Raw genomic sequence first — 14,343 nt, forward strand, 5'->3', positions numbered from 1 at the left:
TGTAAGTTTATATTTCATTTTAGCCCACATGTCAATATATATTTATCAACATATATCCATACATTTAGTGGCATTATATTGACAGTATTTCATATTCATATGGCCTGTGATGCCATTTGTCTCTGAGTTTTTTCTCTCATAAACATCACTGAGACACAGATTAAAAGAAATACTAAGGATGATCTGGATCAATGGACCCACTAAAGTCATCAACACCATCTCTACCTCTGTTCTTCTCTACAACTGATAAAAACCCTCAGTCAATTAAGTATCTTCTAGCAGTTATCACTAATGTTCTTTCTTCTGTTCGATAAAAAACAACAAAACCGTTAGCAGTATAGCGACTGTAATCTCTACTTTTTGCACATCTAATCTGGAAAAGTATCTTTCCCAAATCCTAACTTGTGAATATCTGACTTCTTAAGTCATTAAGTTACTTTGAGAACCAACACTGGACTTGGAAAAAATTTCTAGATATAACCCCAAACGCATAATTCATAAGAATTGATAGTGTGGATTTCATCAAAATTAAAATATTTTGCTTTTCAAAGACAATGTTAAGTGAATAAAAGATGGTTTTAGGTAAGTGCATACACATATTTTCATATATATATATGATAGATAGATAAACAGTAATTTCTAAGTATCATATTTTGCTTTCTTAAATTGCACTTTTTTACATAATAAATGAAAGCCATCTGACCTGCTATAATGCATTATCTTGTTTAGTGCATCATGCATTCTCTTTAAGTCTTTTCACAATATCCTTTTTTGTTAGTGTTAGGTGACTCTTAAAGAATCCTAGAGTTTGCTTTGTTTTAGATGTGACTGGACTCTAGAAAACAAGTGTCAATCTATTGCATACTTCTGGCACTATACCAGAAGCCACATCAGCCACAATACCTAGAGTGAACCCTAGATCTTCCTTTCCAAACTAGTATATTTCTTACATATGTATAACCTTTCATATTCATGAATCATATTAAAAAGTATTCTTCCCTTCTGAGTCACATTCAATTCAACATCTTTGAGGTATCAAAGAACCATGCTTACCTTTTTCCTCTTTGATTTTGTTTACCAATTTTTACCACCCACCCACATGCTTATGAAAGAAATAATATGTGAATACTTATTTTATATACTGGTCATGTCAGGCTGACCATTACCAAGTCAATGGGTTGCTAATCCAGGCAACTCAGGGTTACAAGTTGAAGATGCTGTCGCTGGATGTGTGTGTGTGTGGTGTGTGTGTGTGTGTGTGTGTGCTCAGTTGCTCAGTCATGTCCAACTCTTTGAGGCGCCATGAACTGTAGCCTACAAACTTCCTGTGCTCATGGAAGTTTTCAGGCAATAATACTGGAGTGGAGTGCCATTTCTTACTCCAGGGAACATTCCAAATCTAGGATCCAATCCACGTCTCCCATGGCTCCCAAAAGAGGAGCATCAAATCTATCATTCTATTTGACTTAATGATAGCTTCAATTTCTTTCTCACAAGCATTTATGCTGATGAGAGAGAACTGAATTACAAGTGGATTTTGAAGGTCATTTTAATACATAAAGGAAGTTAATTAGTATAAATTATTTGTGAAAATTTATTTCCTGTTGCTGGATTTAGGGTATTTCAATGCTCATACTCATAATTCATAAATCATCATAGATTCAATCAAGTCTGTTAGAATGTGAGAACCAGACACACTCATTTCTGTACTTTCTTTGTTACCTGATAATTAAAGGGTATCCAAAACTACTGGAAAGTGGCTTCAGAAGTAATTAACCTCCAATTAAAATAAATAAATTTATATTAAAAATAAAGAAAAAAAACAATAAAAAACCAGAAAGTTAATATTCTAATACATTTGGACTGAAATGAATTTATGAGCAGAAGTCTTCTTCCTTCAGCATTCTATTCTAAGAAGGGTTTGTTAGGACAGTTATACATATCCTTAAACACTTTATTACATAACATAACTCCTGTGATCTTCAAAACACATAGGAGAATATAATGAAGATCTATACAAAATGTACTCTGTATAGATCTAGAAGACAGATCTATAGACTCTTGAAAATAACTTGATTTCTGCCTAGTTGGTATGTGAAAATAATATGATTTGTAATAGATGCTACACTCTTACATCAGCACACTAAGACAAGTTGTTATGGACCAATGGTGTCTCAGGAATCGTTGGAAATGTTGTGTAACATTTGAGATGTTATAGTTTATGAAATGTGGAAAGAAGATGGCTTAGAATGACAAATACCAATGCTTTCTCCTGCAGCCTCTTTTGTTGATGAAATTAGACATTTATTATTATAAGTGATTCTTTTACAATGAAAAAATGAGAGACATTTAAGGAAGATAGGTATTATAATAATTAATAAAGTTTTGTGCTTAGATGTTTGTGAAAGTTTCCTTTCCTGAATTGTGCAAGAGACACTACACTCAACTGTTCTCATGATGTTGGTTAGAATCATAAGGATATATCATCTCTTATGAAGATTCAGCCAGATCAGCTTATCTTCTTTTTGCTTTTCAGGAATGCTTGATGTCTATAAACCAAGGGAAGAAGAACTATGGCATTCAGTTCAGTTCAGTTCAGTTCAGTCACTCAGTCATGTCCGACTCTTTGCGACCCCATGCATCGCAGCACACCAGGCCTCCCTGTCCATCACCAACTCCCAGAGTTCACTCAGACTCACGACCATCGAGTCAGTGATGCCATCCAGCCATCTCATCCTCTGCTATCCCCTTCTCCTCCTGTCCCCAATCCCTCCCAGCATCAGAGTCTTTTCCAAGGAATCAACTCTTCGCATGAGGTGGCCAAAGTACTGGAGTTTCAGCTTTAGCATCATTCCTTCCAAAGAAATCCCAGGGCTGATTTCCTTTGAAATGGACTGGTTGGATCTCCTTGCAGTCCAAGGGACTCTCAAGAATCTTCTCCAACACCACAGTTCAAAAGCATCAATTCTTCGGCGCTCAGCTTTCTTCACAGTCCAACTCTCACATCCATACATGACTACTGGAAAAACCATAGCCTTGACTAGATGGACCTTAGTAGGCAAAGTAATGTCTCTGCTTTTGAATATGCTGTCTAGGTTGGTCATAACTTTTCTTCCAAGGAGTAAGCGTCTTTTAATTTCATGGCTGCAGTTACCATCTGCAGTGATTTTGGAGCCCAGAAAAATAAAATCTGACACTGTTTCCACTGTTTCCCCATCTATCTCATTAGTTGGTATTAATTCTACAGGATGCTCATTCAGAGTTTCAGCTCTTATCCTGGAGAGGATAACATACAAATCTATAACATCATCCACAATACCTAGAGTGAACCCTAGATTTTCCTTTCCAAACTTGGTTTTTTTTTTCATATGTATAACCTTTCACATGTATGAATCATATGAAAAAAGTATCCTTCCCTTCTGATACACATTTAATTCATCGGTCTTTGAAGTATCAGGGTTCAAAGAACCATGCTTGAATTTTTCCTCTTTGATTTTCTTGACTAATTTTTACCACCCACACATGCACTTATAAAATAAATAAAATGTGAATACTTATTTTATATAAATGCTTTTATGTTAATATAAATGCACAGACTTGCAAAAGTGAAACTTCAACTCCCAAGTATAGAGGTAGGATTTATTTCTATGAGTGAGACCATTTCAGGCCAGTTGGGTGGGGAAAATATCTGCAAAACTTAAAGAATATTGGAACTAATAAACAGAAGTGAAATAGAGACAGGCTGGTATCTCTTAATGATGAAAATTTTCATTGATGTTGCACCATAATCTGAGATATTCCCTTGGGAATCATCCTCAGGAAATGAAATTTCTCTGTAGCTATGGGACCTATTGAAATATAATATGATGTTGAGAGACTCACCTCCCTCTCTGGAGCTACAATCTAGTACCATAAATGTTTCAGTAAATAGTAGATAAAGACAGTTAATGGTTGTGAGGGTGCCTGGAAGACTTCTCCAAATCATAATGAATCTGTGAGTGGATTTTCAGTCATAAAGAGGCAATTTGCTTCTCTCTCTTTTTTTTTTTTTTTTTTTTTTTTGCGAGGAGAGAACACTAAACTTGGAATCAGAAGATTTGTGTATGACTGGCTCTTCACTTTTTAGTTTTAGTAAAGTTTCTAGCTCTTGGAATGTCAGTGTTCTTTTTTAGAAATTCAGATTCATTACTACTACTTCACAAGGATTTTGTGTGAATTAAGAGATCATAAAATTACATTATAACAAATAAGAAATATAACATATCTTTATTTTAAAGTTATTATTTTGCATGAATGTTAGAAAGGCAGAATTAGTAACTCAGCAGATGTTCCTATTGTTTGTGAGAGAGCCAACTCTACCACCTAACAGATGTAGGAACTTGGTCAACTTTCTTTAACTCTTTGTGCCTCAGTTTGCTAATGTAAACAGTAATTAACCATACCTGCCTCAGAGAATTGTAGTAAGGACTAAAGGTGTTAGTGTACATGAAGTATTCAGTAGTGCCTGGATATATTTCTATTAATATAACCCAGGTTTTGTCTCTTTTGATTAATTTTTATATTTAAAAAATGAATTATAATTATTTTACAAGCATGTTGTGTTATTTTCTGCTCTATAATGGCATGAATCAGATACATACACATATTCCCTCCCTCTTGAGCCTCCCTCCTACCTTCCCATCCCGCACCTGTAGGTTATCACAGAGCACCAACCTGAACTCCCTGTGCTCTACAGCAGGCTCCTACTTGCTTTAAAGAAAAATAAAAAACTACACACCAAACACAAAAGCATCCCAAAGAGTTTCTGTCATTTTAAAAGACCCTTACTCAGTGGCATTCTGGCCATGCCCCACGCATGGCACGTGTCTATCTTTTATTAAGATACATTAAGAATGGTATCAAGCTGTTACTGTAACTTTTATAATAATTATATTCATAATTGTTATTGTTATAGAGTCAGATAGATTTATTATATTTAAATCAAAGCCATCAGCTCACTAGGAGAATCACTTGTTAAATTTTTGCTTCTTCAGATATATTTGAGAAAATGAACAAAATAATAAAGGCAAAGAATTTCAGAGGATATTAAAGGTGCGGGTAGGAAAAAATTGCATTTAAATTGGGAATGCAAGTTCTTCATATCTGAAAGAATATCATCCTACAAATAATCAAACCCTTATCATGATGAGAACACAACACTTAACAGGGCAACTTAGCCATTATTTTTTTCCTATACTGAAATAAAATCTAACTTTCTACTAGTTCCACTTTTGTACACATCATTTGCTATGGATGAACACACAGCACATCTACATAGCAGATCTTCAGTTATTTGAAGATGAAAATCAGGTCTCAGCTTCTTTAAGTAAAAATTGCTGGGAGCTTTCACAGTAAAAAGTTAGAAGTTTGACTCCTCAATCAGACAGGAATTTTAATCTCAGATCAGTTATTTTCTAGCTACATGATCAGCTTATTAAAAACTGTGTTTTTATGGTTTCTTTCACTTAATAAAGTTGTTTCTGAAACTTAAATTTAAAAATGATAGAAATTAGCATAACACTTGCAAATAATCAAAAGCTGTTATTTCTTTTTCTTTTTCTACTTTTTTTTTTACTTTTGTAAGCATTTTCATATGGAATAATTTCACTTAAATGGAATAATTTTAATAATGTCACTTTATATATCTATATTGGAGAAGGCAATGGCACCCCACTCCAGTACTCTTGCCTGGCAAATTCCATGGATAGGGAAGTCTGGTGGGCTGCAGTCCATGGGGTTGCTAACAGTCGGACACGACTGAGTGACTTCCCTTTCACTTTTCGCTTTCATGCACTGGAGAAGGAAATGGCAACCCACTCCAGTGTTCTTGCCTGGAGAATCCCAGGGACGGGGGAGCCTGGTGGGCTGTCGTCTATGGGGTCACACAGAGTCGGACACGACTGAAGTGACTTAGCAGCAGCAGCAGCAGCAGTGTTCCTTTAAAAGTACTTAGTTTATTAATGTTGTTTTATAAATTACATTTGTTAGAAGGACACATAAGGGGATAATTAAATAATTGCTTATCTTTTATTAAATAGCATCTTGGTTTGACATCAGTGCTTACACTTGGAGGCCTGTATTCTATTTTGAAGCCCAGCATTCTAACACAGATGAGGAACGCCTCAGCAGTGACTGAGTTTATTTTGCTGGGCATCCCGCACACAGAGGACCTGGAGACCATGCTCTTTGTTCTGTTTCTGTCCTTCTACATCTTCACCCTATGGGGAACCTGCTCATCCTACTGGCAATTGTCTCCTCCACTCGGCTGCACACTCCCATGTACTTCTTCCTATGTAAACTGTCTGTGTGTGACATATTTTTTCCCTCTGTGAGTTCCCCCAAGATGCTCTTCTACCTTGCAGGGAACAGCAGAGCCATCTCCTACTCAGGCTGCGTGTCCCAGCTCTTTTTCTACCACTTCCTGGGTTGTACCGAGTGTTTCCTGTACACGGTAATGGCCTATGATCACTTTGTTGCCATATGTTACCCTCTGCACTACACAATAATCATGAGTCACAGAGTGTGTGCCATCCTGGCCATGGGCACCTCATTTTTTGGGTGCATTCAGGCCATCTTTCTAACTACACTCACCTTCCAATTGCCCTACTGTGGCCCCAGTGAGGTGGACTATTACTTCTGCGATATCCCAGTGATGCTAAAGCTGGCTTGTGCGGACACCTCGGCCCTAGAGATGGTGGGATTAATCAGTGTGGGTCTCATGCCCCTCAGTTGCTTCCTTCTCATCCTCATCTCCTACAGCTTCATCGTTTACTCCATTCTTCAAATTCGATCGACTGAAGGCCAACGGCGTGCCTTCTCCACCTGCAGCGCCCACCTCACTGCCATCCTCCTCTCCTTTATGCCAGTGGTTCTCATCTACCTGCAGCCCACCCCTAACCCCTGGCTTAATGCAACTGTTCAGGTCCTGAATAACCTTGTCACCCCCATGCTTAACCCCTTGATCTACAGCTTGAGAAATAAGGAAGTGAAATATTCTCTGAGGAAGGTGCTAGAGGAGATGGCCCTCATTCATGAGAAGTGAAAGAGGTCATACCATATTGTTTATGAGAGGACTTTGCACAGATATTATCTCTGTCCCCTTTTACTACAGATGAAGAAGCTAAGATTAGAAGATATGAAGTGAATTGTTTCAGGTCACTAATACATTATCCTACTCAGGAGGGATAATAGAATATTCTACTACTCCCAGTTGGCAATAAAAATGCCTAGGCCTTCTGTCCCTCCCTCTATATCTTTCTCTACTCCTAATCCTGCCTTGTTCCTTTCTCCCTTACCCTAGCACTTCCTCATCTTGGCTGACATGATTATATGATTAACCTCTCAAATGCCTGCATCAGATAAGCCCTCATTTGATGGTCTTGGGATTGTAGAAAAATGGGAAGGTTTCAACCATATGCCTTCCAGTGGTACTCTGTGACTTCTAAAATGAAAATAAATTGTGTAAAGGAAAAGAGCTTCTCAGTGAGACCTCAGGACCTTTGTCTTCTAGTAACTGAATCATAGGTACCAATGTGTTGTATCACCCACAAAGCCTGTCTATTGGTGTTTAACATGTAAACAAGCCTTGACTGTGATTTGAAGTTGTAGATGAAAGAGAATGTGAAGAAGGTAGCCAGGGGAGTCTGTGAAGGGGTGACTAATTCTGTTGTTTTTCAGTATTAGAAAATTTAGTTTGTCTTTATAATCCCAAGCACAACCAGCGATCCGTGCAAAATCTAAGCTGCTATTGTTCCATGGTTTTGGATACTTTGCTTACCAGAAAGCTGTGACTTTAGTGCTGCCCCTTTAACTTTCTTTTTTCCTTGGTCTAATGAGCTCAGCATAAGATATGTGCTATTCTAGTCCAGGCAGAGATTTGAAGGAAAGTGAAGGGTGAGATAAGAATAGAAGGCGGTGATGGGAAGAGAAAGGGGTTATTGGAAGAGAAGAGAGTGATTGGTGACTGAAAGAGAAGGGGATAATGTGAAGAGAAAGATGTGATGGGAAGATGAATGGAGGCTGGGGAGAGAAGAGGTAGAGGCCAATAGGCTCTCCCTTTGTTTATTTTCAGGATCAGAGTTCAGTCAGGGATTCTCCCACACGTGAACCAGTCACAACATTGTGTTACACCCGTGGTGGATTCATGTCAATGTATGGCAAAACCAATACAGTACTGTAAAGTAAAATAAAGTAAAAATAAAAATTAAAAAAAAAACAAACCTCATATCAGGGTGATGAGGTGATGCATGTTTTTAAAGGGAAGAACATTTCTCCCACTCATTTCTCTTAAACCCTGTGCCTTTTATTCTCTCTAACAGAAATGCTCCTTCCAGTGTCTTTAGTAGAACAAATTCATTCTTACCACTGTTAGTTGCTCAATCATGTCTGACTCCTTGTGACCCCATGGACTGTACCCCACCAGGCTCCTCTGTCCATGGAAAACTCCAGACAAGAATACTGGAATGGGTAGCCATTCTCTTCTTCAGGGGATCTTCCCGACCCAGGGATCGAAACTGGGTCTCCTACAATGGAAGTAGATTCTTTACCATCTGAGCATCAGGGAAGCCCACTAAAGACCCACTTAAAATATTTCCTGTGTGAAACTTCATACTAAGCAAGTCAGGCTCTCATTTCTCTGTATTTTAAATTAGACTTAACAAAAACATCCCTCCATTGTGCTAGGATAAGTTTTAGCAAAGCATTTTCCTGAAATGCTGAAAGTAAAGTAGGTTCAGGGAAATTAAGGAGAAAACAAGAGTTAGTTGGGGGTTGACTATATAGAATCAACAGTTTGTTTGTTGAATAGAAGAAATTCTGAGTCCCAGATGAGTTTTTTTTTTAATTTATTTATTTGAGGAAGCAGAACCTCAGTAACATATTTGTCAGCTTCTTTTTACTTATTTATTTTTGGCTGTGCTGGTCTTTGTTGCTCCATGGGGTTTTCTCTAGTTGCAGTGAGTGGGGCTTACTCTCCAGTTGGGATGTGTGGGCCTCTTGTGGTGATTTCTCTTACTGTGGGCTTAGTTGCCCCATGGTATGTGGTTTCTTCCTGGATCAGGGATCAAACCCATGTCTCCTGCATTGGCAAGTGCATTCTTTACCACTGGATCACCAGGGAAGCCCTTGTCAGTTATTTCTAATCTATAAAGTATCTTGAGAGTCAAAAGGGCAGATACATCTGAATCTTGGGATGAAGCTGGAATGGAACAGGCCTTTGTTCCCTAAAGAGTTTTTATCAAAAAGAGAAAATACTGCAGAAGTCATGTTTTCTACTCATTCAGTAATAATTTTTGGATCCCACATTCCTACCTTGGTTTCCTAGATGAGGTGGTTTGCCTTCATTGCCAACTGAAACTCTTCCCAGAACTGGACTTCTCTCTTCTCTTTCAGGACTTTAAGGAGATAGAGTCCTGATCCTTTTCTCCAGACTCCATTGTTTTTGATTAATTTTACTCTGTGCCTTGACCATGCTTAATTACATCTCTGGAGCCAAGCTCTTCTAACTCTATTGCCACCTCTCATCTCAGACATCCATTTGGAAGCTATCAGCTATCACTGTTATTGATCATCTATCTGTTTGAAATGTCTTTGGTTGCTTAGTCCCAGGATTATCTAAAATACCTGCTCCAAACCAATAGATTACTCTTAGCCTTTCACTAACAATTCCTACCTATTTGTAGTCCTTGTTCTGGTTAAAACAGAGGTATTTAACACAGCTTGTTAAGTGAGGCATGTTAAACTCTAAAAGTACAATGTGAGACAGAATTATATCATGACTCTGAACCAGTTCTATAAAGAAAAGGAACAAAATAAGTTACATTGTATAGTTTCTGACTATGTGCCAAGAAATTCTCTTTAAAAATTTTATACAACATTATTAATTGGCTATATTAACATCTCAACATGTTGAATATCATTCACATTTTTCCAGATGTAGGAGCTGAACTCCAGAATGGGTAAATAACATCCTTAAAATCATATTGAATCAGAGGAATTGTCATTGAAGGTGTTGTGTGTGTGTGTGTGTGTGTGTGTGTTCTTAGTAGCTCAGTTATCTCTTACTCTTTATGACCCCATTGATTGTATCAAGCCAGAATCCTCTGTCCATGGGGATTCTCTAGGCAAGAATACTGGAGTGGGTAGCCATTTCCTTCTCCAGGGGGTCTTTCCAACCCAAGGACTGAACCCAGGTCTCCAGCATTGCAGGAGGATTCTTTACCATCTGAGCCACCAGGGAAGGTAGGATATATCATACCCTAAATTCAAGATATTTTGTGGATTGTATATGAAACATTAGTGTATAAGTAAAATCATGATGAAGCAGAAAGAAATACATAAATTTTGTCTATGATTTTTAATTTGTGTAGTTCTGTGATATCAAGCTACTTGAGAGTTTTCAAAGTGAGTAGACAATATAGATATTAAAAAATATATCAAGTTTCTTGTCACTTACATCAAGGACCATGTATATATATGTATACATATATACAATAAAATACATATACAATATTTCATGACTTGATAATTTTTAAAACAAGTAACATTTTCAAGTACTTACTGTCTACCAGCCAATATATTAAAACAGTTCCATTCAGTTCAGTTCATTTCAGTCGCTTAGTTGTGTCTGACTCTTTGTGATTCAATGGACTGCAGCATGCCAGGCTTCCCTGTTCATCACCAACACCCAGAGCTTGCTCAAACTTATGTCCATTTAGTCAGTGATTTTATCCATCCATCTCATCCTCTGTCATCCCCTACTCCTCATGTCTTCAATCTTTCCCAGCATCAGGGTCTTTTCTAATGAGTCAGTTCTTTGTATCAGATGGCCAAAGTATTGGAGTTTCAGCTTCAACATCAGTCCTTCCAATGAACACTCAAGACTGATTTCCTTTAGGATGAACTGGTTGGATCTCCTTGAAGTCCCAGGGACTCTCAAGAGTCTTCTCCAACACCACAATTCAAAAGCATCAATTCCTTAGCATTCAGATTTCTTTAGAGTCCAACTCTCACATCCATATATGACTCCTGTAAAAACCATAGCTTTGACTATATGGGCCTTTGTCATACATATATTAAATGCTCCACTCTATTTTTATTAAATACACTAATTTTATTAATATTAAATATATTTAATATACTAAATATTCCACTCTATTTTTTTTTCATTTAATTCTTATAATTGCTTTGTGAAGTGACAATTGTTACTATTCAACATTTAAATGGTTAGGGTATCAACATTTAAAGCAGTACTTTAAAAAAGAGCATAGCAGTGCTCAAAATTAGGAGGTGTAAAGCTAGTTATTATACACAGGCATGTCTAATAATAATTTTGACAACATTTTATAGTGTTCCTCACAAAATAATGGATTTTAAATAAGCTGGATAGGAAAATTGTCACCTTCCTTTTGTACTGTTTCTTTGAATATTAAAGGATTTCAGGAAAGAACAAGATGGCAGAGGAGTAGGTGGATGTGGAGTACATCTCTCTTCACAGATACTTCAAGAATACAGCTTCTGACACAGAAGTGCATGCAAAACACCAGCTGAGAGAAGATGGGAGTACCTGACTAGTGGACAAAATACATAGAATCACGCAAAACTCAGTAGAATGAAGAAACTAGGGGGAAAAACAGGAGTGTTAGAAAGACTGGACCTGCCCTTGGTGGGTGGGGGAACTGAAACAGGGGTCCCATCACCACATTGAGGCAATTGTCTGAGTCAGAGGAGAAACATTTAAAGCTGAGAGAGAAACAGCTTAACTGTGGCAGCCTAAATGGAATAAGAATCAGACAGCCCTTGCTGCAGCCATACATACTCTAAACAGGGGTGCAGGTCTCATGGAAGGCACAGTAGCTGGGAGCTGGAATTTAGGGATTGTGGAGCAATCCCAAGGTGAGTGGGCTGCTGTTGACTGAAGACAGATTGAGGGGATGTGAAGGAGGAGATTGTGGTGGGAGATGGCTGTGGAGGAGAGCCAGGCAGCCATGGAAGGAAGGGGATACTGCTGAGGCACATGTAGGGGTGGAACTATCACTATAACCTCTCTCCCCGTAGGCCAGCATCGGCAGCTGAACAGTAGAGAAGCTGGCCCAGAAAACACCAGACACAATGAAATACACAGTAGGACCCCAGCCGGGGGCCCCTCTTTCTGTCTGATGTGCCGAACAACAGAGAAAGACCCCAGGCAAGGAAGCCCTCTAAGTGCCTGAAGGGGCAGAGCTACAGAGGAAGACTGGTCAAAGAGGCCTTTTGATCAGCAGCTATAAGAGGCTTGAAAAAAAGACTCTGATAAGGCCGTAACTCCTGTGCTGGAGGCAGTCCATGTGCCTACACATTTGGCACCGCCAGGGTTCCCGCAAGCAGCTGAACTATCTTCACACTCAACTCTCACTGGGGCAGTGCTGCCATAGGTAAAAACAAAACAAAACAAAACAACCTTGCATCTATGTGTGCAGCTTTTCTTTGGTCATGTCCTACTTTTTACAATCCAATTGACTGTGGTCTGCCAGGCTTCTCTGTACGGGAGGTTCTCCAGGCAATAATACTAAAGCATATTGGTCAATACTGGTTGCATAACCTTCGAGAGCACTATATTTTCTGCTGCCCTAGCCGCCAACTCCCTTGAGTACCTGGTGCTGCCAGAACCCCTATGCCCTAAGCAGCTGCATCACCTCCACACCTGGCCGTCACAGGAGCAAACCCAAGTCTTACAGGGCAGTCTCAGGAGCAAACCACAGTGGGCAATCCATGTGCAGAGGTGGAAATAAAACAACAATTGAAACCCAGGGGCATTGTGGCTAAAGAAGAAGACCCAAAACCTTCCCAAAGGCTCTACAGGCTTCCGATTAAGTGCACACGATCATCTAGGCAGACTCTGTGTCTGAATATATAAAAGGTGATTGAGTTCAGTTCAGTTCAGTAGCTCAGTTGTGTCCGACTCTTTGCGACCTCATGAATTGCAGCACACCAGGCCTCCCTGTACATCACCAACTCCCGGAGTTCATTCAGACTCACATCCATCGAGTCAGTGATGCCATCCAGCCATCTCATCCTCTGTCGTACCCTTCTCCTCCTGCCCCCAACCCTTCCCAGCATCAGAGTCTTTTCCAATGAATCAGCTCTTCACATGAGGTGGCCAAAGTACTGGAACTTCAGCTTTAGCATCATTCCTTCCAAAGAAATCCCAGGGCTGATCTCCTTCAGAATGAACTGGTTGGATCTCCTTGGAGTCCAAGGGACTCAGAAGAGTCTTCTCCAACACCACAGTTCAAAAGCATCAATTCTTTGGTGCTCAGCCTTCTTCACAGTCCAACTCTCACATCCATACATGACTACTGGAAAAACCATAGCCTCGACTAGACGGACCTTAGTCAGCAAAGTAATGTCTCTGCCTTTTAATATGATATCTAGGTTGGTCATAATTTTTCTTCCAAGGAGTAAGCATCTTTTAATTTCATGGCTGCAGTCACCATGTGCAGTGACTTTGGAGCCCCCCCAAATAAAGTCTGACACTGTTTCCACTGTTTCCCCATCTATTTCCCATGAAGTGATGGGACCAGGTGTCATGATCTTCATTTTCTGAATGTTGAGCTTTAAGCCAACTTTTTCACTGTCCTCTTTCACGTTCATCAAGAGGCTTTTAGCTCCTCTTCACTTTCTGCCATAAGGGTGGTGTCATCTGCATATCTGAGGTGATTGATATTTCTCCCTGCAATCTTAATTCCAGCTTGTGTTTCTTCCAGCCCAGCATTTCTCATGATGTACTCTGCATATAAGTTAAATAAGCAGGGTGACAGTATACAGCCTTGACGTACTCCTTTCCCTATTTGGAACCAGTCTGTTGTTCCATGTTCAGTTCTAACTGTTGCTTCCTGACCTGCATACATATTTCTCAAGAGGCAGGTTAGGTGGTCTGGTATTCCCATCTCTCTCAGAATTTTCCACAGTTGATTGTGATCCACACAGTCAAAGGCTTTGGCATAGTCAATAAAGAAGAAATAGATGTTTTTCTGGAACTCTCTTGCTTTTTCCATGATCCAGCGGATGTTGGCAATTTAATCTCTGGTTCCTCTGCCTTTTCTAAAACCAGCTGGAACATCAGGAAGTTCACTGTTCATGTACTGCTGAAGCCTGGCTTGGAGAATTTTGAGCATTACTTTACTAGTGTGTGAGATGAGTGTAATTGTGAGGTAGCTTGAGCATTCTTTGGCATTGCCTTTCTTTGGGATTGGAATGAAAACTGACCTTTTCCAGTCCTCTGGCCACTGCTGAGTTTTCCAAGTTTGCTGGCATATTGAGTGCAGG

General features: G+C 39.2%; 1 protein-coding gene across 1 annotated transcript; it reads left to right on the forward strand.

Annotated features, from left to right (window-relative positions):
- Window positions 6,150-7,081, forward strand: LOC102175274 (olfactory receptor 149-like). The gene is given in 2 exon segments (XM_005699560.2): window positions 6,150-6,258; window positions 6,261-7,081. Coding segments are annotated over 2 exon segments (930 nt in total).

Source organism: Capra hircus, chromosome 29 (genome assembly GCF_001704415.2).
Source record: "Capra hircus breed San Clemente chromosome 29, ASM170441v1, whole genome shotgun sequence".
Classification (NCBI taxonomy): domain Eukaryota; kingdom Metazoa; phylum Chordata; class Mammalia; order Artiodactyla; family Bovidae; genus Capra; species Capra hircus.